This window comes from Periplaneta americana, chromosome 14 (assembly GCF_040183065.1).
Source record: "Periplaneta americana isolate PAMFEO1 chromosome 14, P.americana_PAMFEO1_priV1, whole genome shotgun sequence".
NCBI classification, from domain to species: Eukaryota; Metazoa; Arthropoda; class Insecta; order Blattodea; family Blattidae; genus Periplaneta; species Periplaneta americana.
This window is the reverse complement of record NC_091130.1, coordinates 122941002-122968008: the sequence shown is the minus strand read 5'-3', so window position 1 is coordinate 122968008 and position 27007 is coordinate 122941002. Positions and strand designations below refer to the sequence as shown.

Below are 27007 nucleotides of genomic sequence, written 5' to 3'. Positions count from 1 at the left end.
AGCGAGATAAGAAGCCGGTAACATGCCACATTTCGCCACCAGCATTCTTACTCAGCAAGCGCCGCGAGTCTGCCGTTTTCTTTGTGCTGTAACCCTGTTGTAAGTGGTCGATTCCATTCATATTTGGTACCAACGTGTCAAGTAGTTCTTTAGGTATGTAACACTGTTTGTTTTTGTTACATTGAATGTTATTATAGTATGTAAAATTAGCATGAATGGACATGGGACAAAATATAGATATAACCATTGAGTGCAGACTTTGCTAAGGTAGAGAAAAAAAACCCCCTTTGGTTCGTCCAAAAATGTTTTTTTTTTTTACTTCCTCCACTATTTACCTCTATTTTAAATCTAGTCTTAAGGTGCGCAGATTGGCGGAAGTAATAATTTATGAGCACTATTATTTCGAGGTGCAGTAGTGGCATTTTTCTCGGTTGCAGTTATTTCAATATCTGTGAACCGAATCTGCTTCCGCAGTATAATTCAGGGAATTCAAGATTACAGCTTGTTAATTATGTACCAAATAAGCTTCCCGAGTGTCCAAAAGGTGCCTAAAATGTTAAATTTCCCCCCATAAGATTTTGTCTAAATGCATCCCCCTGTAAGGGGCACTTCTGCTTATACCAACGTAAACAGAGTTTGTATACAAAACAAATGTACTAAGTGTAACTACTGTATAAAATTTCGTAAAAATCTGTTAGATAGGACAAAAGTTACTAATTTTGTCTAATTGCGCCCCCTTGTAAGGGGTAGTTACACTTAGACCAACGTAATGAGAGTTTGTATACAAAACATACATGCTGCCTGTAACTACTTTGTAAAATTTCATACAAATCTGTTAAATAGGAGAAAAGTTACTAATTTTGTCTAATTGTGCCCCCTATAAGGGGTACTTCTCCTTATACCAACGTAATCAGAGTTTGTATACAAAACATATATGTTTCTTGTAACTGTTTTGTAAAATTTCATACAAATCTATCAAATAGGAGAAAAGTTACTAATTTTGTTTAATTGCGCCCCCTATAAGGGGTAGTTCCCCTTATACCAACGTAACGAGAACTTGTATACAAAACATACATGCTACCTATAATTACTTTGTAAAATTTCATACAACTCTGTTAAATAGGAGAAAAGTTACTAATTTTGTCTAATTGCGCCCCCTATAAGGGGTAGTTCCCCCTATACGAACGTAATCAGAGCTTGTATACAAAACATATATGCTTCTTGTAACTGCTTTGTAAAATTTCAAAGAAATCTGTTAAATAGGAGAAAAGTTACTAATTTTGTCTAATTTCGCCCCTCTATAAGGGGTAGTTCCCCTTATACCAACGTAACGAGAGCTTGTATACAAAACGTGTATGCTACCTGTAACTGCTGTGTAAAATTTCATAAAAATCTGTTAAATAGGAGAAAAGTTACTAATTTTGTCTAATTGCGCCCCCTATAAGGGGTAGTTCCCCTTATACCAACGTAATCAGAGCTTGTATACAGAACATATATGCTACTTGTAACTGTTTGTAAAAGTTCATAAAAATCTGTCAGATAGGAGAAAAGTTTCTAATTTTGTCTAAATGCACCCCCCTATAAGGGGTAGTTCCCCTTATACCAACGTAAAGAAAGCTTGCATACAAAACATATATGCTACCTGTAACTACTGTGTAAAATTTCATAAAAATCTGTTCGGTAGCTGAAAAGTTATTAATGTGTCCCGCTTAATTTGCATTCTAGGCCACTGTGCGCCGGAGAGAATTTTTCTCCGTTCCATTACTCTTTCATCATATATGTGTATAGGTTTTGGACGTGACTGTCCATCTAATTCCACTCGGATCTGGAGCCTGTAGGTTTACCCTTATGTCCTACCCATTCCAGCTTCAGTTTGTTTGCTGCAGAGATATGAACCGATCTTGCATCGGTGAGTAACTCGCTCTGGAGTTCCGATTAAAAAAATCCGTGTGCCAAAATCGCTGGCTCCTACTATACTTTTATTACTAAAAAATGATTCTTAGGCAAATCTTATCAGTAAACCTCTTTCCATTCAATAATTAAAAATCATGAAATACGTAAATTACATGTACCGATTACTTTTAAAGTTAATTTCCTGTTTGCATCAATCCTGATGACATTTTTTTTTCATTCGGGTAATATATTTTAATTAGTCATGTTTTTACTGTCAGGAATTATACGCAGTGGATGATCATATGAGTTGATATATAGCTTATGTTTGATTAGCATGTCAACATGCAAGTACAAATTACCAGAGCGCGGGAGGTAGAAATGCGCAACTGTGTCCGTTGTCACGTGCTGGAAGTTAATGAGATATAGACTGCTATCGACCCATGAGTCTCACTCACCCGTCAATGAGAGGGACGTCCCTGAGGATGCGTCTCACAGCTTCTAGGCGCTCTTGGTGAGTAGAGGGGCCCGCCGCACTTAGGGCTAAGGGCACACCCAGTCCTACGCCGAGGGCTGAGAATAGTAGGCACACTAGGACGCCCACACACCACGGCTTCAGGCGCACCTCCATGGTACCTATAACAACAACACAACCTTATATACGCGGATGTTGAAGTAAAGTTCTTCTAAGATATGAAATTAACTTAAGATATACATCGACTCTAGAAATGTCAGATTTCTTGAATATTATGGTAAATAATATGTTTTATCTCATCTGAAAGCTAATTTCTTCTAGTTTTCAAAAATATATACAGTGAAACCTCTCCCTACGGACATCCCCAAGATACGGACACTCCTCATATAGGGGAACATGGGACAGGACGGGGTAGTTAATGTTTGAATGTTTTTATTTGGTATCAAATAATGTAAATGTATAGGTTTTATGACATATATGCTTTTATTACACTGTAAACAAGTAAAAAAAATATGCACTTCGAGTGAAATCCGGTCATTATAACCTTAAAATAAATTAGTTTTTCGAAATGTGTGTTTTGCCCCGTTTTGCCCCACGTATGGGGCAAAATGGGGTGTCAATTTTTTTTAATAATTAAATGGCAAAAGTGACAAAAATTATATACTGAGAGTGTGAGTACTAAAACATTTTACAAGTTTACTTGAGAAAAAGTCATTCGCAAAATACGGAAATGTACGTGGCATCCTAGTCTTCACTGTCTACACCTGCGCAACAATTGTGAGCCCATTTCAGACATGATACGCATCTAATCCAACCTTCTTCTGACAAACAACAGAACGAACAACCCAATACAGGAGGTGAAATTTAATTAAATATGACGTGGGGCAGGACGTACTGCCCTGTTATGCCCCACCCCGTTTTGCCCCACAGTCACAATTTCTAAGTTCCGAGGTATTGGCAGGAAAAATAACGCACGAAATTTAAGAAAGTTTCGGAATTAAAAGCCAGGTAAGCACTCTATAATATGACATTAAAACAGATTATCTAAATAAATCTCATTTCTACTTACGTGTGACAAGAGGACACTTTAAAGTTGCAAATGAATGATACAATATGATGCAGCAACCGAATAACATTCAAGAGATGCAAGGAATGGCAGTAAGTGTTGTGTGATGATATATTTACACGAGTTGACGAAGTTCTAAAAAAAAATTCGGTAGATTGCACTACTTGTTGGGAAGATAGAGGCTATACCCCGTCCTGCCCCCTTCCCCGTCCTGCCCCATATTCCCCTACGGACAGATTTTTATGTCCCAACTGAATTGATACAGAAATAATGATAAATATAACTGCCGTTTACAGACACTCTCAGACACGGACACGGAGAGCTTTTTCACACTCCTAAAGCTTGCTTTACCTCCTGACTGCGAACAGTACTTAGATTTCAAGAATAAGGGTCTCGTAGGCTACCACTAGCCCAGCCGGTTGCCCCTTGTTAGCTGAAATTGGGTGGATAAACAAAGTCATCAAATTTAATCTGTCGGATGGGTCCAAGGTTTCCGCGACCGTGAAATTGTATTCGACACATGATAGGGTTAGTAGGATTATTCTCTTCACTTCAATTAGTTCTTCTGTTTCGAGAGACATGGCACCTGAACGTAAAGGTTAATTTGAAAACTATAAATTACAGTACTGCATAACTGTAGATCTAGAATAAAATTGCATGGCACAGTACTGTATTTTCCTTTTTCGGTCTTATCTACTGTAGTTCAAAGTTACAAAGAATGTACTGTAGTACAGTATACTGTGTTTAGAATTAAACTACAGTAATACACTTCATTTAAAGCGTGAAGGGATACATAATGCATATTATAAATTAACTGTTGGATTGGGGATCCTCCCTCCCAATAAAGGACACCTCCCAGATGCGGAAAGATTGTTACGTCCCTTCGATGTCCGCAAATGAGAAGTTTCACTGTAACTTGTACCCATTATCTAAATAATTTTATAATTATTTGGGCATTTATAATAAGTACAACCGAACAATACTATCTATACCTTACGCCATTTTCAGCGTCTGTTTTCTCCGATTTCATATTTTCCGACAGTTGTGATCATTCCGACGGACAAAAAATAGACTTCCAGTTTGATAAAAGCCTTCATTGAGGTACCAAATTAAAGCTTGAACATGTGGCTATATACTGTAAACTAAAATTATTATTTTAAATGGATTATAATAATTTTTTTTTACAAAAATATACAAATATACATATTTTTTTCTAAAGTGTTTATATAATGTAGTATATCTTTTGAAGATTCCAGGATGATTGGCCCACTACAGTTAGGTCCATTTTTCATCAAGTCTAAAGAAAGAAAGTCCATAATCATGTTATGTCCACTAGAGTTTTGTCCACTGAACATAACGTCCATAGACATGTAATTCACAAACAAATATATTCACAATCAATTTTCTTCATATACATTATATACAATGATTTTTACTGTCAATTAATTATAATGTCCATAATACATCTTACATCACTAGATGTGATGGTGTAGAGGAATCAGAATTAGATTTATCATTACACATACAAAGAACCTTCGTAAGAGGGATATCTGCCAGAGGTAGAAGACTAGAGTTGCCGCCTCGCTTTCCTCAGCATGTCTGGAATTTTTATAATCCAGTCCTGAATGGGACTCAAAGAGCAATTATTGAAGGGTTCAGAATCATAGTGGGCCAAGCGCCATTTACTAAAACCGTAGAAAACAAGGGTTAAAATGAATTATTATCATAATTCAATGGAAACATATAGCAAGTAATATAAGGCATACATATTAAAACTTAATGATATGTCAATCTTCATTAAACTATGGTATTCACTTAACTTTAACACTTGCTTTCTCCGTTTTTAATAAATGGTGCTTGGCCCACTATGGCTCTGAATCCTTCAATTAATACAATAGAAGGATAGCACACCAAATTTCAGAAATGTATAGTAACTCACCATGCTAACATATGGAATTCATCGAAAATTTGCAGAAGGACCAAAATGACAATCAGTTATTAATAAATCAATTAATGGCAGATTATATGGCAATACGTTCTCCCATAAAGAAGTCCTAAGCTTTAAATTCAAGACACATTGAGGAAATGGTGCGGAATTACCATGTATTTTGAGAAAACGGTGACGTTGACAGATATCTTAGAGGCATTAGTTATCGGCTGAAACTGTATGCAGAAGAACTTCCTTATGATAAAAACGATAATGAAGCAAATTAATGGTATTTTTATAATTGAATAAACATATGTTGCAATAATAGTTATTACGTAATATTAATATTCTAAAATAATGTACATCTGGTCGACTGTAATATTTCCATTATATTAAAAGCAGACTGATGATTTATTTAAAAATTGGATACCGTATTACTTCAGATTTGTGGATCTTTTAAATTATGGACAAACAATCCATGGACACAACTACAATTGGACTTGTAATGTAGTGGACTTTAAATAACTGGACGTATAAATTAATGGACTTTAATGTAAAGGACCAGAAGAAACTGGACATTTGGATTGTGGACATAAAGTAGTGGACATATCATCCATGTATCCTTATGAACGGTTTAAGATAAATGCATAATTGAATGGTTCAGAACTATAGTGGGCCAAGCGCCATTTACTAAACCCATAGAAAATAAGAATTAAAATGAAGTTATTACCATAATTCAATGGGAACATATAGCAATTAATATGAAGTGTACACATTAAAACTAAATGATATCTCAATCTTCATTAAACTATGATATTCACTTAACATTAACCCTTGCTTTCTCCGTTTTTAATAAATGGCGCTTGGCCCACTATGGCTCTGAACCCTTCAATTATTGCATGTAACTTTTAACAGATGTAGGAGATCATTTTGGCGAAAGAAGTTTTACTGTAGGACAATTTATAATGGAATTGGGTCTGTCCAAATTTTATTAATTTAAAATATTTCTTTGGCGCCCCAAATTCAATTTTCAAGTTTGAATTATATGAATTGTTTAGTTTACTCCCAAGAATCATGTCACCAAAGTTGAAAGGCATTAAGGGGAAAATGTGAATTTTTATTCTAAGAGTCGATGTATACCTTAAGTCTGAGAATATCATATTCTAATCTATTTTTCAAAATTGTACTGATAAAGATGCAAATTACCGATACTGAGCGTATTTCACTGATTAGATTAATTAATAACTTCGAAGACGACAATGTTTCAAAAAATTGAGGGACTGGACATTTTAGGGGAAGTGCCCTTTTTTGAGTAAAACGTTTGTGTTTTCTGATGCGTAATTCATACGATCACCAAGTTTTAATTCAATACTCCGACCATACAGGTCAAGCGTAACCGAAATTTAAAGTCGTGCATAGACCACATTTCTGTGTTCTTTCCCCCCCCCTCCCCCATTATGAAATCGATTAGGCAGTGACGTTTCCTGTTGCACTGTAGTTGCTTGAGGTTATCGTTTACTTTTATTTTAGTGTTTTGCTGAGCTGTGCTAGTCATTTAGAACAATCATGTGTGATGATACTAGAGGATCAGCAGCTTCTAGGAATAGTGTGTTCGGATACAGTATTCCAGGGATGTATAAGAATCAGCGCGTGAACGAACTTCGATTATTTCGCGTGCTACCTAGCTACAGTATGTATGTATGTATTTATTCACACTGCAATGGGTATATACCCGGTGGCAGTGGTAACTAATTACACTCAATAATGACAATAATAAACTTATTAATTAAAAATACAATTAATAATATTACTAATAATTAATACTAACAATAATTTATAATAATAATAATAATAATAATAATAATAATAATAATCACAACAACAGGGAATATCCTACATTCAATGAAACGATCACTTAAAATAACATTTCAAATAAATGTAATTTGTATCTTAAAACTAAGATCGAACTAAAACCCACGAGTATGATATGTTCATATCTGCACAATACCTTTCAAAATTACACTCATTTCCCTGTCAACTCACTGACTGCACTGGAACTACGACACATTTCACTGATTCTATCCTGATTTCACTAATACTTCAAAAACATTTCACTGTTCAAATACTTTGCACTGCCACTATAAACCATAAAGCTTCACTGACAGGAACACGTTTCACTTACGCAGCACACTTCACTGACACGATATACATTTCTCTATAGGTATCAGTGACTAAAAGACAAGGCTGAACAAAATGTTTGCATATATACCGGATGTTTCAGACCACCCGTACCAGCCTTTTTTCTCGAAAAATTTGTGATGCAGGTTGTTCATAAAAACAATTTTTATAACCGAAACGTATGTAAAGAATCGATTGGTGATAGTACCATTTCCCGTAACTTACCGGAAGTAGTGGTACCTGTGGTCAACTTCAAAATTTTAAATGAGAATATGGGTCATTGAAGGTACCAATGGAAACTACTTAAAAAAAAAAACTTTCACTGAAAATTTTCTTTCCTTAACTTTTATTGTTTACTCACAAGGCAACAAAAATGGTATCTTCTGAAAAATGCTGTATGTTGTTTATATACTTAAGTGTTCAAAACGTACGGCACCCTGTGCTAAACACTGCTCTGATCACCTTCTAACATAAGTGATTGCACTTACACAGCTGAGAGACCCACAGACTTCTCTAATTATTTGTTTCTTGTCTTCTCTAGTTGTTGGTCGCATATGGTAGATATGTCTTTAATTCTACCCCATAAGAAGATCTGCCCGTGACTCAGAATTGCACCACTACACCCGCTAGTTTCACGGTCAGACATAGAAAATATAAGGAATAAAGAATAAAGGGGAAGCTAAGAGAAATGAAAGAAAAACTTCAGACGAAGAATCAATACAGGGACATCAATTTATTTTTACTTCAATTTTTATTGTACCTGAGTTTTTGAATGTACTTCACTCCCACCCGCTCTACTACTAAACTTCCAATCGTTCTCCACACAGAACCAAGACCGCGTATGCAGTACTGAGTTAGTGAGTATAGTACGATCCAGAACTATTTTCGCGTTTTCCAGTGACGAAAGAGCTTTAAATATTGAATAATATTTTCGCACAGGTACTGTCGTCCGTTTGCCTACGTTGCATCCCGGTTTCCCCCACCTACTTCTGTTCGTCCCTCTGTAAAGTCTAGTAGCTGGGCTGTATTAGATCTTTTCTGAAAACATTAATTTCTGTTAGGAATTGGACATCTAGGTAATGTTATACAACTGTTTAAAATAACTTAAATAAAAGGGCCTCGTTAAGTAATTAACTGTCACGTGATTTCCCCCCTCCTTTTCTACGACCCTGCTACACTTGAACGGACAGTAGATAGCATGTCTAAGTAATTTTATCTTTTCGGATCGGACAGAAACGAAGATTAAATTTGCAGTACGTAAGGTACTCATTTATAGAGTAGGTAGAGAATTATTTCAACATGAGTTACTCGTACGAAGGACGAAACTGGCAATTGGAATTAGGTACAATAATCTATAATGCGATAATCTGCACAAAAGAACTGAAGTCTGTATCGAAATGAACTGCCACCATTTTCAAAAATGTGTTTAAATATCCGTATTATGATTAGTTTTCAATTTAACTTCATTCTCTATATTGTACGCTAATGTGATAGCTCAATTCGTGAGTAAAAACACTAAGTGCTAATAAAGTACTGTATTTTGATTAAAAAAAAACCTAATGAAAATTATAAAACTCAAAATTACGATATTTCCTAGTTTACATAAATAGATGAACTACTTTTCTTCCGTCCTATACCTAGTAAAATGATTTGTATTTTACGCCAGTATCATCGAACTCCAGTCTTGGAAGGAGGAGGAAGATGTTTTTCCGGTTCTAGACCTTTAATCCAAAGATACAGCCAGGTTAATATTAAAAATGTTAGTAAATATAAAATGATGTCCCCGTATAATTAAGACAAAAAAGAGTAAATAGAATAGAAATACAGCAGTAGAAAGTTAACAGGGAGTTAACTTGGAGTAGAAGGCGTTTATTAAGTTTTGTAACTGATCATAATGCCCTTCCGAAAATCTATCCCGTACATTAGTGGCCTACGAACTTGTGGTGTGATTTTCTGGTTGGTGAATGGTTGCGTCACTCCATTGTTTGCTTAGGAGTTATATTAGCTGCTGGATTGTCCGCAGATATCTGCAAGCTACAATCCCCTAGTGGGCGTCTTCCTCTGAACCCAGATTATATCACAGTGAAAATTTGTCATCCATGCAGACGATGATGTGATAGCTTAACGGTCAAGTATCCACCTCAGGGAATCAAGAAATTTCTGCTTCAATCCCTGTGAGAATGTTTCATTAGTAATCAAAAGAGCGAGTATACATTCCCAGCATAATAATTGTAATTTAAATGTTATAACAATTATATAAGTAACAATAAAATCTGATCTTTTTCCTACTTAATATTCGTAAAATCCTCATACAGTAGCCTTGCTACAAAATCGGAGACAGCAAGGAACTACGTCTTCATTTATTGTAAGTCTATACAGGTTGCAAAGATTAATCTTCTGAAACATTTCACAGCTAGGCTATATCTGATATATTTTCCACTATATTTAACTTTAAACTTTCCTTCATAAAATATAATTTAAGTATTAAATGAACATGTATTATGCACAAATTTATTTTACCTACTAACGTTGCTAAAGGAGTTACTTATTTCGCTGTTTTCAATTATTGCAAAAGCGAATCTTTATATGCTTACAAAGAAGAAAGCATGTAGCTATGTTGATACAAAAAAATCGCTATGTATACAAGGTTAGACACTTTAATTTTAATTTAACAATATAGCCTATGTCAGTCATACAACACATTAACAAAATCTTTTAGTAATATTACAATTATTGCAACTTTGAATATTTGCACCAGGTAGAGTTTAGGATTAAATTACAATTCTTTTTTAACATTCATATTTTTTCTTGTGTTTCCTACAAATAATAATTTCATATTGTAGACCGTAACTAATCTAGAAAGTATTAACCCGTCATCAAAATATAGTACATTCAAATACACTATCTATCAAAAAGTTATTGGGCACTGTTTTTGCCCCCTTTAGAACTTCGTGGTACCACCTCTTGTTGCTATAACAGCAGCCACCCTGTCAGGCATGCTCTCCACTAGTTTGTGTAGGATATCCACTGGAATGCGTCGCCATTCCTCGTGCAACATGGTACCCAGTTGGACAATGGAAGTTGGCCGCATCTCCCGAGACCTGAATCGCCATTCCAATTCGTCCCAAAGGTACTCAATTGGATTGAGATCAGGACTCTGTGCAGGCCAGTTCAACCGGTGAACATTATTGTCTGCATACCACTGCATAGTATCCGCCGAAACATGGGGCCAACTTCCATTGTCCAACTGAGTGCCATGTTGCAACAGGAATGGCGACGCATTCCAGTGGATATCCTACACAAACTAGTGGAGAACATGCCTGACAGGGTGGCTGCTGTTATAGCAACAAGAAGTGGTACAATGAGGTTCTAAAAGGGCAAAAACAGTGTCCTATTACTTTTTGGTAGATAGTGTAGTATCGTACGCAAATTCTCGGAAAAAAGTTAATTTCTGTTAAATAATGCGAGACAAAATGCTTATTTTCAACATAACTAGAGATAGTTCCTATGCAAACCGGACCACATTCTACAAGACCAACTGGGAAATGATCGTTCTGTGTATTATAGGTTATACGGCTATTAAAATGAATACAAAGAGTTAAAAATTTAGAGAAATTAACCAGAGAGCTAGATTAGGGGTGCCCTTTGTCATCTCTATTATTCAATTTATACATTGATAACGTCGTAAGAAAACTGCAAACCGTTTTAAGTAGTAATTATATTTTAAGTAGAATTAACTTGAATACAATATTGAACGCTGATGACCAAGTAATATTTACCTCTGAGAAGATAATTTACAGAAAGCAGTTTATCAATTGAATTCATTTGCTAAAGAATATAACTTAGAAATAACAACTCAAAGAACGAAAGTTATGGGATTTAAAGAAAATGATCAGTTGATCACATGAGAACTAAAATAGAATCGGAAGGGAAAATAATGTAGCAAAGTTTCTAAGTTCAACTATCTTGGGTGCATAGTATCATATACAAAAGCAAATGATTTGGAAAACTAAATTGGTATATACCAATGTTTGATTGGCTCAATAAAAGAACACTCATGAATACAGTAAGAACAGATACAATATCAAAATTTTGTAAAACAATGACTATCCCAGTGTTGGAATATGGTCCTGACATTCGGACATTAATCAACCAGCAATTAAAACGATTGGAAGCAGCAGAAATGAAATTGCTTCGCTATTTGGCTGGCTACACTTTATTAGATCATCAGATAAACGAAATGATAGTAACTAAATTAAATATGAATAACATGATAGATAAAATTCAACAGTACAGATCGAATTGGTATAATCATATTATTAAGGATGGAACCAAGTCGTGTTCAGATACAAATGTTCAACTACATACAAACAAGAAAACGAGGTGCGAGTCGCCCGAGGAAAAGATGGAGAGACCAATTACGGAACGGTCATCAGGCCCAAGCCGTGCAGATGATGATTATAATCATGATGAACATTTGTAATAGGAAAGGTGTAGTTACACTCAAATAGTTGCATAAACTGTGACAATATTAGAACATATCATAACTTTGTTCTATAGTAATTTGACTAGAGGTTTTGATTTATCTAGAAATAATCAAAACTCGAGTGGGATTCAGTTGACTATTACTTGATCAGAAGAAAGAACATAAAGATTATAATAAACAAAGTAGTCTAATACAATAAAATATTAACTGGTAAAATTCATGTTCTGGGAATAATAAGTTAATTAAGTAGTAAAATATCTCTGCAATCGAAAATTATTGGGAATAAATTTGAATAAGGAACAAAAAACGTTTCCTTCCCAGGCAGGATTCGAACCACGAAAGTCTTAGTTACCAGTCTATCGTGCACTGGAGTGAACAAGGCTCTGAAATCAGCTACAAGGTTCGATCCGGTTTTTCTGCCACTACTGTACAATAAGACTACAAACACTTCATCATTAACATAATATAACAGAAACACTTGAATTGAACGTGGGACTGTGTTGAAAAGTGATAAAGTATTTGTAGTCTTATTGTACATATTCAATTAATAAAACAATTATTAATCTTACTTTTTGACAGTCCCTCGTAAAATTATTGAAAGTACAATGTTGGAAAACAAAGAAACAAATGCTAGAGAGATGGTAAAAACAGACAAATGCTAGGGAGGTGATACAAATTATAGGAAAAGCAGCCATGATTGGTTGAAACATGTCTTTCCGTACCGTTTTATTGGTTAAAAGCAGTCTGACATAGTTAAACTGAATAGTTAATGTAAAGAGAAAAATCGAAATATAAAAATTGGAAATTTTTCTTTTTGAAGAGGTTGAAAAATTCAAATACCTGGGAGCAACAGTAACAAATATAAAAGATGCTCGGGAGGAAATTAAACGCTGAATAAATATGGGAAATGCCTGTTATTATTCGGCTGAGAAGCTTTTATCATCCAGTCTGCTGTCAAAAAATCTCAAAGTTAGAATTTATAAAACAGTTAGCCTATATTACCGGTTGTTCTTTATGGTTGTGAATCTTGGACTCTCACTTTGATAGAGGAACATAGGTTAAGGGTTTTTGAGAATAAGGTGCTTAGGAAAATATTTGGGGCTAAGAGGGATGAAGTTACAGGAGAATGGAGAAAGTTACACAACGCAGAACTGCACGCATTGTTTTCTTCACCTGACATAGCCTAATTAGAAACATTAAATCCAGACGTTTGAGATGGGCACGTATGGGCGAATCCACATATGCATATAGAGTGTAAGTTGGGAGACCGGAGAGAAAAAGAACTTTGGGGAGACCGAGACGTAGATGGGAAGATAATATTAAAATGGATTTGAGGGAGGTGGGATATGATGATAGAGCCTGGATTAATCTTGCTCAGGATAGGGACCAATGGCGGGCTTATGTGAGGGCGGCAATGAACCTCCGGGTTCCTTAAAAGCCAGTAAGTAAGTAAATAAGTGAGTAAACACATGTAGACAATTTAATTGTCCTTATCAAAATATCAGTGTAGCGCATAATCTACAGCTTCTTAGAATTTAGTACTTCATAAGAAAAAATACATACAGAAAAATCGCGTGTTTTAAAAATATCACTCGCTCATTCTTTTAGCCTCGTTATAAGATACACAACAACGTGGAAAACATTGTTACACAGCACTCACCCCAGTTTAGTTTCAGTAAAGCAGTTAGCAGATCAGGTGCATCATTAGTTTTAATAAGAATCTTCTCCTATTTCATAGCATGATCCCAACCAATTAGACTCTTGGTTGCTTTCATCTACGGTAACCTTTATTTTAAAGACCCTTATGAGAATATGAAAGTTTAATGTTGCACCTGCTATCTGAAACAGGAGAAGAAATCCGACTACGATAATTATGCGTCTCGACTCACGACAACCTCACAGTATAAACAGTTTTGTTTTAATTTAATTTAATTTTGAGTTTATCTTCAAAATTGACAAGATTAAAAAATATTGTTATAAATAACTACTGGAAAAAAAAGTCATTGGGATGTGAAGGTAACTACAACGCGAGTAGTTTGTCTCGTCAGAGGGCTGTTGTTTACGTAAGCACAGCAGGTACACTAGAGGTATAGGCGGGGGAAATGTAAATTGACACACGGAATATTTACTGAATATTGGTTGTACAGTAATATAGCCTAACTATTTTAACGGCATATTTTCTGTTCTTTTCTATAAACCCTTCAAAATAAGGTTTGTTCAACGTTTTGAATGGAATATTGCAACGTATCATTCAACACAAATCCTGGCAAAAGTCATATTTCATATTTGAGACGGAATTTGAACTTGAACACTTATTTTCTTCTAACATACGAGCAACATTTTTCAACCATGTTGAATGTTTCGTACATAGCCTACTTTTAACACTTTAATATAAATAATTGATTAAATGGTGATCTTACTCGTGTTAATTACAGAGGTGTGAAAATTATTAGAATAATCTTAATTTTAAAGGTTTTTTTAATAGTTCCTTCACAAATATTCATTGAATTGATGAATATTGGTATATATTACTATACTGATGTAGGATATATTTACTACTAACAATGCCGGAAAGGATTGTTGTGCATTGGTATTTTTCTTATTTTACAATTGTTATGGGAATTCAGAAATTATTATATTATGTTGGCGGAATTGGAAACATAAAAAATTAATTAAGAAATGCTTTAAACAAATTGTTCTTTGCGTTTACATTGTTGTTAAGTTCAAATGAACGTATACATCTGTTTTGTGCATATAATTTTTTATGTTTCCAATTCCGCCAACATAATATAATAATTTCCGAATTCCCATAACAATTGTAAGATAAGAAAAATACCAATGTACAACAGTGCTTACCGGCATTGTTAGTAGTAAATATATCCTACATCAGTATAGTAATATATACCAATATTCATCAATTCAATTAATATTTGTGAAGGAACTATTAAAACACCTTTAAAATTAAGATTATTCTAATAATTTTCACACCTCTGTATGCAAGCATGTGTGGCTTACAGCTGTTTCGGTGTTACTTGACACCATCGTCTGGCTCTGAGGCTCTGAGGATGGTGTCAAGTAACACCGAAACAGCTGTAAGCCACACATGCTTACATAATTAACACGAGTAAGATTGTCATTTAATCAATTGTTTATTAACATTTTTCATGTGTTTCTGTGTATTATAGTGATGTTCTATCGACTGTTTTGTTATTTTTTAATGCATACGTACATAACCGACGCTTAATTGTTTCACCAGTATCACTACTAAAAATGTGGACACCATATTCTTGTATTAAAGAATACACCCTATGTTTTTTAACATTTGTATCCGGCATTATGATCACTTCACTGAACACAAATGAAGAATATGTTTACGTATCTCAATATTCTCTGTTCACGTACGGAAGAGGACTGACTGAGAACGCAGAGTGGCAGTTGTTTTCAGTGTTCGAGTGTTGCTCTCTGCGGACGGTACCGTGTTGTACTTACTTGGATTGCGTGCACACCTCATGCCATAGTCTATGCCAGTGATGTCAAAGCAAGCGCATTTTTCTGACCTTGACGTCGTGCGCGGGCAGCAAGCGCTAAGTATGGAAAGAGGAAGGGTTGTGTATATCAATAAGAAACCTGTTGGATTAAGAAAACAGTGGTGCACAAACTTCAAATGGAACGTGAATTTTTATGTCGTTATTTTTATATGGCTTTTTTCTGTTTAATATTATCTATATTGTCTGCAAAACAAAAGTACTAACACTGATTTCTTAATATTGCACTTGTGTTTTAAATCCTAATAACATAATAGAGAGTTAAGAAGGAATATTCACTTAAATTCCATATTAGTATAATATTATACTGTATTCAAGTGGATGAAACACATCATTCATAAAGAAAGTGATATTCCAAAGAAAGAGATTTAGTATGACACGATAAGTTGGAATTTATATTGATGGTATCTTTAGCCGTACAAAAGTAATCATTAAACTAATGAAAACAATATTACAGTACAAAGCAAAGTTACCTAGTTACTGTATCTGTTTTAAGTGTAACTAATATTCCAGAACAAAACTCTTATCGCATTATGCTTTTAAGGTGATATTTGTGAGCAACTTCCTATCATCAGAATATTAAATTATTTTCTCGAAATCTGCTGAAGCTATAGAGCTGACATTTTGACAACACATGGGCACGTATCTTTTGCTTATGATGTAACAGTAGTTGCTTTGTTAATTCATTTCCTTACAAACAATTTCCATGCGAATATTTTCAAAATTTTCAATACACTATCTTCAGCAATACGTATGTACGGTAGATTAGATTTACGAAAACATTCTGTAAGGCTACTAAATAAATAGGCCTAATACCTGAAAATTTCACTGTTCTATACGAAAAGTTGAGAAAATAATTATATCTTTTGAATAAAAAAATCAACCTTGTGAAAAATGAGGATTAAAATTAAAGCTTATATTCTTAAAATGCAGTTATACTTCTCAGGCAAATCTAAAAATTAACATGGATACAGTTTCAATAAGTTCTCTTCCCTTTATCTATTGAATCAGTGCTGACCATCCCTGAATATAGCACCTCTTTCGTCTGTCTCTTTCCTTTCCGCAGTAAAGCGCTCAGGCTCTCCTGGGCTCTAAAGCGCGCGCTTGCTCCTGGGGGCATCAATTGACATGCCTGGTCTATATGCGCACATTACTTGTGAAGCATAAACACGACTTTTATTTCACTTTTTTCCGCTGTCTAGTTATAAATAAGAAAATACAACGCTATTCTATTATAATGCCTCATACAACTATCTGGATCATTAACAATTCAATATGCAATTTCGAAAAGGACACGTATCGAATTTTTCAGAATTTTTTTCACTCATAAATACTCTAATTATGTGTACACATCGTTTTTTGTGAAAAGGTAGCCAATCTTGTATCACTATATCACTAGTCATGGCGTCTTTTCTAGTAAGGAAATAGTAGTATTGGGAGCCTGAGAACTATCATTCCAAAACCATTTCAATTCACCAATTTCGTTTATCAATCCATCATAGTTACAGGAAATGCCTTTCTAGAACCTAGTTCTGGAGCAAAATTATAGCGAAAATTACTAAGAGCCTCAAATATTGCGGCGGGTAACTAATACAGTCTTGGAGAGGATTGAATGTTCATCCGACGAAAATCATGGTTGCGTATTACACTGAATACATGGAAAACCCTTAGACTTACATCAGTCGTAATATGATTAAAAAGGGAATAATTGTTGATATTTTGCGTGATCATCGAGGTTAATAATACTAATGGAGAGAGAGCTAGATGTAAATTATGCTTCAAAACTGCAACCGCAGTCAGCTGTAGGTGGTTATGGCAGCCATATTGGTGACGTAAAAATATGTTACATTCGTCCATATGAATGCTTTCATGTGTTCAAATGGACTTTTCGGAGATCGAAATACCATTCTTTTCTTTAAGTTAATACTTGTATACTAGAATGTATTTTCCTGTTTGTGATTATGTATTCAGTCTCTTTTTTATTATATATATTTTTTTATTATTGTTATTTTAAAGTTAATACTGATTGTGTATATGTATGCAATCTATTTTTTCACTTAATTATGTTTATTGTTATTTTTAAGTTAATATTTGTATACCGGTATGTATTTTTCTGTATGTGATTTGATTATGGTTGAGTGGAAGAGAAGGCCTGATGGCCTTAACGCTGCCAAGGAAAATAAAACTATTATTATTATTATTACTATTATTATTATTATTATTATTATTATTATTATTATTATTATTATTATTATTATTATTATTATTGGCATTGGTAGAGCATCCAAGAATAAAATATTCTTTGACTAACGACATAGAATCTGAAGTTTATGATGAAAATTAAGCTTATGATATTCGAAAATGTCTTTACAAACACACATTATTATCCTAATATGTCATAGAAAGTAGAACATTTACCGAAAGTTACGTAAATAAAACGCCAAATTTTTTAAACTATACCGATAATACAGTAAATTAATTACGGTTTATATTATTATTCTTATTATTATTATTATTATTATTATTATTATTATTATTGATATTATTTAATATCAGTTATAGCTTACGAAACAGTAATGCAGTAGCGTCGCATGTCGGTATTTTTTTTATTTTATTGGGTTATTTTACGACGCTGTATCAACATGTAGGTTATTTGGCGTCTGAATGATATGAAGATGATAATGCCGGTGAAATGAGTCCGGAGTCCAACACCGAAAGTTACCCAGCATTTGCTCGTATTGGGTTGAGGGAAAACCCCGGAAAAAACCTCAACCAGGTAACTTGCCCCGACCGGGATTCGAACCCGGGCCACCTGGTTTCGCGGCCAGACGCGCTGACCGTTACTCCACAGGTGTGGACATGTCGGTATTTATTCGAATCAGTATTAACAGCCAGGTAACTACAGGCCGGTGCACAGTTACCAGTTCAAGCACAGATAACTGTAAAGATTACGATAACTGTTGTTTCGGAAACTAGTTTCAAACATATCTGCGCGTTAAATCGTAGATAACTCTGTATGAACAGGTAACTGTCTTTCCAGAAACCGGGAAGAGATAGAATAAACACAGCAGCGTAGGGCAGGCAGTGAGAAAAAAACATGAACTGTCTCAGCTGGTTAACGGTTTAGCTCTCGAAATGTGATCACTGTTTAAAGAGCTGTTTAATCAGAGGTGTCATCGTGATTTTCTATTACCGTGATAAAATCACAGGTCAGTGATTTCCTGCCCATCACTAAAAACGACACTACCAACACAGTCTCTGGTTGTGGAACTTGATTAAGCAATGTGTCAAACATTACGAGAGGAGTTCGGCCGGCACCATGGATCGTGGCCCGGCCTAGCTCAGTTTGAAAGAGCACTCAGCGCGTAGAGCTGAAAGGTCCCGGGTTCGATTCCCGCTACCTGAATGAATTTTTCTCTAATTAAATGGTGATAATACACATCGGCTACTTCATAGTAGTCGTGTAATATTCAATGAGGTGGGCGAGACCTCACATATAATGAATATGTGAGAATTAATAAATTATTAAAGTGCATTAATTTAGTTTTTACCGCAATTAATCACGTAAAACATTATCAGAACTGGATAAATCATCTGCATCGCATGCATAGAGATAGAATCCCAAAAGTCATGCTCCACTATCGTCCAAACGGGAAGATATCTCTCGGTCGTCCAAAGAAGCTCTGGATTGAAAATTCAACTGTGAGATCGTAACAGGCCATATGGCCTAATACTCGAAGGGAAGAAGAAGACGAAGAAGAATAATTCAGTTTTTGTATGTGTACACAGCAGAATAAGGACGAGAAGAAAGCCGTGATATTTTTCGCATTAAATTACGAATACTTTAAGTAATTACAAGAACGTACTAGACGTGCAAAATGCTTACTTACTTACTTACTTACTTACTGACTTTTAAGGAACCCGGAGGTTCAATGCCACCCTCAAATAAGCCCGCCATTGGTCCCTATCCTGAGCAAGAATAATACAGTCTCTATCATCATATACCACCTCCCTCAAATCCATTTTAATATTATCCTTCCATCTACATCTCAGCCTCCCTAAAGGTCTTTTTCCCCTCAGGCCTCCCACCTAACACTCTGTATGCATTTCTGGATTCGCCCATACGTGCTACATGCCCTGCCTTTCTCAAACGTCTGGATTTAATGTTCCTAATTATGTCAGGTGAAGAATACAATGCGTGCAGTTCTGTGTTGTGTAACTTACTCCATTCTCCTGTAACTTCATCTCTCTTAGCCTCAAATATTTTGAGCACCTTATTCTCAAACACCCTTAACCTATGTCCCTCTCTCAAAGTGATAGTCCAAGTTTTACAACCATAAAGAACAACCGGTAATATAAGTGTTTAATAAATTCTAACTTTCAGATTTTTTGACAACAGACTGGATGATAAAATCTTCTCAACCGAATAATAACAGGCATTTCCAATATTTGTTATGTGTTTAATTTCCTCCCGTGTATCATTTATATTTGTCACTGTTGCTCCCAGGTATTTGAATTTTTCCACCTCTTCAAAGGCTAAATTTCCAATTTTTATATTTCCATTTCATACAATATTCTCGTCACGAGACATAATCATATACTTTGTCTTTTCGCGATTTACTTCGAAACCTATTTCTTTACTTGCTTTAAATTAAATTCCCGTATTTTCCCTAATCGTTTTTCGATTTTCTCCTAACAAAATCACGTCATCCGCATAGACAAGAAGCTGATGTAACCCATTCAATTCCAAACCCTCTCTGTTATCCTGGACTTTCCTAATGGTGTACTCTAGAGCATAGTTAAAAAGTAAAGATGATAGTGCAGCTCCTTGCTTTAGCTCACAGTGAATTGGAAACGCATCTGACGGAAATTGACCTGTACGAACTGTGCTGTACGTTTCTCTGAGACACATTTTAATTAATCGAACTAGTTTCTTGGGAATACCAACTGCAATAAGAATATAATATAGAACTTCTCTCTTATCCGTCTCATATGCCTTTTTGAAATCTATGACTAACTGATGCACTGTGCCATTATACTCCCATTTTTCTCCATTATCTGTCTAATAAGAAATATCTGATCAATATTCGATCTATTACGCCTAAAACCACACTGATGACCCCAATAATTTCAGCTATATATGGAGTTAATCATCTCAAAAGAATGTTGGACAAAATTTTGTACGTCAACAGAAGTGATATTCCTCGAAATTTACTACAGTTAGTCTTGTCCCCCTTCTTAAAAATAGGTACGATTATGGACTCCTTCCATTGTTCTGGTACAATTTGATTTTCCCAAATAGTAAGTACAAGCTTATAAATTTTGTTAGATAATGCGCTTCAACCTTCTTGTATTAATTCTGCTGCAATTTGATCGATCCTGCGAAATGCTATGGACTATTAATCTACCTAACTAGTAGGACAAAGAGCGAAAATGAGATCTGAATTTCACGGTTAATTATTTCAGAATTGTGATAATAACGATGATTGGTAATGGAGATGACGATATTTCACGCTGTAACAAACTTTCTGCTTACTTGAATATGTATAAAATAAATCGTTGAAGAGCACTTTCTTGTAGACCTCATTATGTTCGAAATTTCACAAGCACCACATTACAGTTCAATGATTTTTATCAATCCGTTATCCTCCCTTGAACTGATTGGCTCACTTATATGTTCAATGGGACGGTCCCAACAATGTTTTCGTTCTACATAGCACACTTACGTATACATCACAGAGCTACCACGTACCCTTTTATTCCGCACTTAAAATAAATAATGGTCTAATTGAAATGCAATTCAAGTTGTAAAAGTTTCAATGCGATAAAACTTAATGACCTATAATTACTATCAAACGCGAGGGCATTCGAAAAACAATGGCAACATGGTTATTGTTTCAGACTAAATTTATTTAGGTTCTTTTCACATTACATACTTCAAGTATAGTCTCCTGCCATGTCAACAATACGTTCTCAAATTCTTGGAAGACAGCAGATTCCATCTGCAGCAAAATTTATCGATATCTCTCTCACTGATAAATCTAAGATCTTCTGATCTCAACTCTTGATTGAAAGCGAATGCCTCGCTTCCAACCAACTTTCAATAGATCAGTATGGTAGGACTTCTCTCCCACAGGCTTCTTGTAATGTCCTAAAGCAATGAATTGCATATTTGTCCCTTGCAAATTGGATTTTTATGAAACATCTTTGTTCGTAGTTTTGGGACTGTATTGTTTACTACAAATAAGTAACAGCCATTGTATTTACAAATATGGCTACTTCGAGACTCTCAATATTGCAAAATTTTATGAAACATTCCCTGCTCTATTACGTAGTACAATATTTTAATTGTCACCGCTAGGATCACTGATTTATATTCCCATTACTTATCGAATGCCCTAATTTTCCACCCTCTCACGTCCTCCCTCACGGGCACCTAAATTATGCACACTATTTAAGGTGTAACTGATGTTTTGTTATTTGAAGTACTGTATCAGTGAAGAAGTGTGTTGTGTCAGTGAAGTTTTATAGTTTATATTGGTAGTGAAAGTATTTGAACAGTGATATATATGTTTTTGAAGTGTTAGTGAAATCAGGATAGTATCAGTGAAATGTGTCGTAGTTCCAGTGCAGCGAGTCAGTTGACAGCGAAATAAGTGTAGTGCTGAAAGGTTAATGTTATGTTTTATTTAACGACGTTCGCAACTGCAGAGGTTATATCAGCGTCGCCGGATGTGCCGGAATTTTGTCCCGCAGGAGTTCTTTTACATGCCAGTAAATCTACTCACATGAGCCTGTCGCTTTTAAACACACTTAAATGCCATCGACCTGGCCCGGGATCGACTGTTGAAAGGTACTTGAGCATGTATGAACATAATATATTAATGGGGTTTAGTTCGAACTTAGGGTTAAGATACAAATGAGATTTTTTTGTTATTATTGTAGTAGTAGTGGTAGTGGTAGTGGTAGTGGTAGTGGTAGTGGTAGTGGTAGTGGTAGTGGTGGTGGTGGTGGTGGTGGTGATGGTGGCGGCGGCGGCGGCGATGGCGGTGGTGGTAATAGTAGTGGTAATTGGAGATTCATCCTTCGAAGAGGTGGAAAAATTCAAATATCTTGGAGCAACAGTAACAATTATGAATGGCACATGGGAGGAAATTAAACTTAGAATAAGTATAGGAAATGCCTGTTATTATTCGGTTGAGAAGCTTTTATCTTCCAGTCTGCTCTAAAAAAATCTGAAAGTTAAAATTTATAAAACAGTTATATTACCGGTTGTTCTGTATGGTTGTGAAATTTGGAATCTTACTTTGAGAGACGAACAGAGATTAAGGGTGTTTGAGAATAAGGTTCTTAAGAAAATATTTGGAGCTAATAGGGATGAAGTTACAGGTGAAATGAGAAAGTTGCACAAAGCAGAACTGCACGCACTGTATTCTTTACACGACATAATGAGGAACATTAAATCCAGACGTTTGAGATGGGCAGGGCTTGTAGCATGTATTGACGCATCTATAAAAGCATATACAGTGTTAATTGGGTGGCCGGAGGGAATAAGACCTTCGGGGAGGCCGAGACGTAGATGGGAGGATAATATTAAAATGGATTTGAGGGAGGTGGGATATGATGGTAGAGACTAGATTAATCTTGCTCATGATAGAGATTGATGGCGGGCTTATGTGAAGGCGGCAATGAACCTTCGGGTTCCTTAAAAACCATTTGTAAATAAGTAAGAAAGTGTTAGTGAAATCAGGGTAGTATCAGTGAAATGTGTCGTAGTTCCAGTGCAGTGAGTGAGTTGACAGCGAAATGAGTGTAGTGCTGAAAGGTACTTGTGCATGTATGAACATAATATACTCGTGGAACTTAGGATTAAGTGACAAATTAGATTTATTTTAAATATTATTTTAAGTGTTCGTACCTGATTTCATTTAGGATTCTCCTTGTTAATATTATTATACTATTGATATTATTTATTATTATTATTATTAATTGTCATTATTGAGTGTAATTATTTGCTTACCCACTCGCAGTGTGAATACATACATACATGCATACATACATACACACACATACACACACATACACACACATACATACATACATACATACATACATACATACATACATACATACATACATACATACATACATACATACATACATACATACATACATACATACCGGTTGGAGGAATTAATGAGCGGAAATCACTCCTCGAGTCACATTTTTACATCTCTGGTCTATATTATTGACATCAACCTCATTTTCCCTTCCGAATATTTATTTTAATATTATATCTTTCAAAACAATACAATCTTTTATTGAGTTCCGAGAGCAAATATGGTAAAAAAGCTTCTCTTAAGGGGTTAGGTACAGCTTAAAGGAGTAAAATTTTGGAAATATTGAACATTTTTTTCCTCCATTACTCTATCTTGTACAATAATGAAAATTGGTATGTGTAAAACACTGGCCTTCTGCTATATGAAGAATATATTTTTACGATTAAAAAAAAAATTATTTATTTATTTATTATTTTTTTTTTCAAAATTCAAAGTTCACTGTGTATTGATGAAGCGTTTCCCTCATAACTCAAAAGTATCCAACATTCTATGATGAATTTTTTTGTGCGTATTTATGCATGTCATATGTACAATATCATGCAAAGCACTTCTCTACCTTTGATAGATTGTCTGATAAAAAATAAGTTCATTTTAAAAAATGGCCAAATATCTAACACAAAATAAAAAAGTATATTGTTTATTAGGGAATGTAGTTGAAAGAGCATGATATTGTAAACATGAGTTTCAGCAATAAAATAAAAGTGAGAGAACATGAAAAATTTAACGAGTTTATAAGTTATGGGGGAAACGCTTGATCACTGCAAAGTGAACTTTGAAGTTTGAAAAAAAAAAAAAAGAGATATATATATATACTTTTTTTTTAATCGTAAAAATATTTTTTTTCATATAGCAAAAGGATAGTGTTTTATTCATACCAATTTTAATTATTATAGAAGTTACAGTAATGGAGAAAAAAATTGTTGAATATTTCCAAAAAAAATTACTGTTGTAAGCTGTATCTAACCTCTTAAATACATGAAAAATTGAAAAAGTGGAAAAGAGAGATTTTGAAACTATAGGACTCATTCAACCATTTAAGATGTTATCGTAGATGCAAAATCAAATTACAGCTTCAGCATACCCTGCTAAACACATTTTAATTGCCATTTGAATACGCTTATATTGCACTGTATCCTTTTGAACAGGTCACAAAGTGATTCATTTGATGTTTAAACTGCATACACTATAGGAGTAGCTATAATGCCGTTTGTGGAAATAGCCGTCCCAGTTAACGTTTTCTCTGATTTACTGCCCCTTCAGCCTAATTATAATGTGATACCTTCAAATTGAATGCAACCGCTTAATCCCGAAATTATTCCTCTTAGCTATTCGTGCTCATCCTGGCAATGCGTTCAACACTATGGAATTGATGCAGTTCATACTACGAAATTACATAAAGTGGGAATGAAATTATAGACAAACGTTTATGTGGTAGAGGAAGAGCTATACAAATCTATAATTCACAGAGCGCACTCTACTAATATAAAGTAAACGATATTTCCATCTTCTGGGAAACCGAAACAAAATATCGATCCCGCAATTTATTCCGCACCAAGAGATTTGTGGAACATTATTCAAATCGTCCCTTTTTAACCCTAACACGGCATTCAGCCATTCAAATCATCTAATATTGATGACGCCATAATGGTTTTGGACCTATACGTTAATCAGTCCCTCATGTCCATTAATGAGGATAGTATCCATTATGCACTGACTGGCCATCATGATTTCCATCACCGATCACATGGTTCACGTCACCTAATACTGCTGCCATCTAGTATAGAAATCCGGTAACTAGAACACGGACGTGATTTATAATTGTAGGGGTTTAAATCATGTTATCTACACTGGTAAACATCCATATTTCCAAGTATTGTTGTTTTCGGTTGTGAGTAGTGTACTGTATTCATCCTGCTTAATTAATTCTGTGGCTCGAAAGGTAACAAGCATAAGTTTATGTATGAGCAACTATTCAACCGGATATACAGTGGAATTGCGGTTAGTGGGTTTATCATAAGCACATAGCATGAAGACAACGTTTATGTAAAACAAGTAATGCATATAAAAACAATATGTACCTCTATTTTAGCAATAAAAATTATTATTATTACTATTATTATTATTATTATCATTATTATTATTATTTTTATTTTTATTGTTATTATTGAATCGGCCATTAACAAAACAACAGGAGTCCACATTTTTTTCGAAAACGAGTTAATGGTACTATAGTAAGCACTAGGGGTAGACGCAACATTTCCAGTCGAAACAACATGAGTCCGATCATTACTAAGCAGTCTATAAAATTTTAAATTTTGAGTTCCTTTCAAAATCACATTAGTCCCGGACTCAAGTGGTTTTAATACTTAAGGCCATGATATACCCCTGATGCATTTACCACCATGCACTTCTTCGTCTAGATCAGAGGTCTCCAAAAAGCGTATCGTCATTCGTGCTCTCGATGCTGCCCGCCGAACACAGTGTGCTGTAAGGCTAGAGAAGGGGAAGAGACTCGTACCTCAACAGATGGAAGCGATCAATGGGGGATGTACTGGAAGGAATGGTGAACGGGAGAAGAGTTCGGAGCAGAAGAAATCAGATGATAGACGACATTCATATATATGGATCTTCTGCGGAGACAAAGAGGAACGCAAAAATAGGAAAGACTGGAGAAAGCTTTGTTTGTAGTGAAAGACATGTCCTTGGGCAGAACACTATGAACGAACCAGGAATTTATTTAAAATTCAGTGCAGTATTCAACATTTTTGTGTTCTTAAGAGTGCGTGAGGAAAGACTGGAGAATACTTTAGTTTCCTAAAGAGATGAATATTCCATATACAGTATTTTGAAAAACAAACAACCTACAGTAGATTTTTACCTTAAATTATAAATACCCTCTCTAAGTAAACGAGCGGAAACGGTCAGTTGTTCCTCAAATTACTTGTGCACGAGTGATTAATGTATAAAAAGATATGTGTTTTCTTCTAGCGATAAAGTATTATCATTATTAATCATTAATTATTATTATTATTATTATTATTATTATTATTATTATTATTATTATTATTAAACCAATGTTCTTCCACAAAAGCTCAACGACATCAACATCTATGGTGGCAATGACGCGCGCACACTTAGCCATAAGGACCACTGAGTTATCTACAAAGATGAATTTTAAAGTGAATGTTAAATAACCGCTAAAATTTACCTACATCCCTCTCGTTCAGAAACAGATTTCCGTCACGTGCCCTAAATGTTCTACAATACGGATCTGATCTGTCCTGAAAGCTAAATTCTAAACTGAATGATAAATGACCTGT

The 27007-nt window shown here is 34.8% G+C and overlaps 1 protein-coding gene across 1 annotated transcript in view; it reads right to left on the bottom strand.

Moving 5' to 3' along the window:
• Window positions 1–27007, bottom strand: part of LOC138713023 (dipeptidase 1-like) — an 876181-nt gene that overhangs the window by 442219 nt on the left and 406955 nt on the right. Inside the window, exon 5 of the mRNA XM_069844705.1 lies at window positions 2349–2526. Within this exon, the coding sequence (XP_069700806.1) occupies window positions 2349–2526 (178 nt within the window). The remainder of the gene's footprint in view (window positions 1–2348; window positions 2527–27007) is intronic.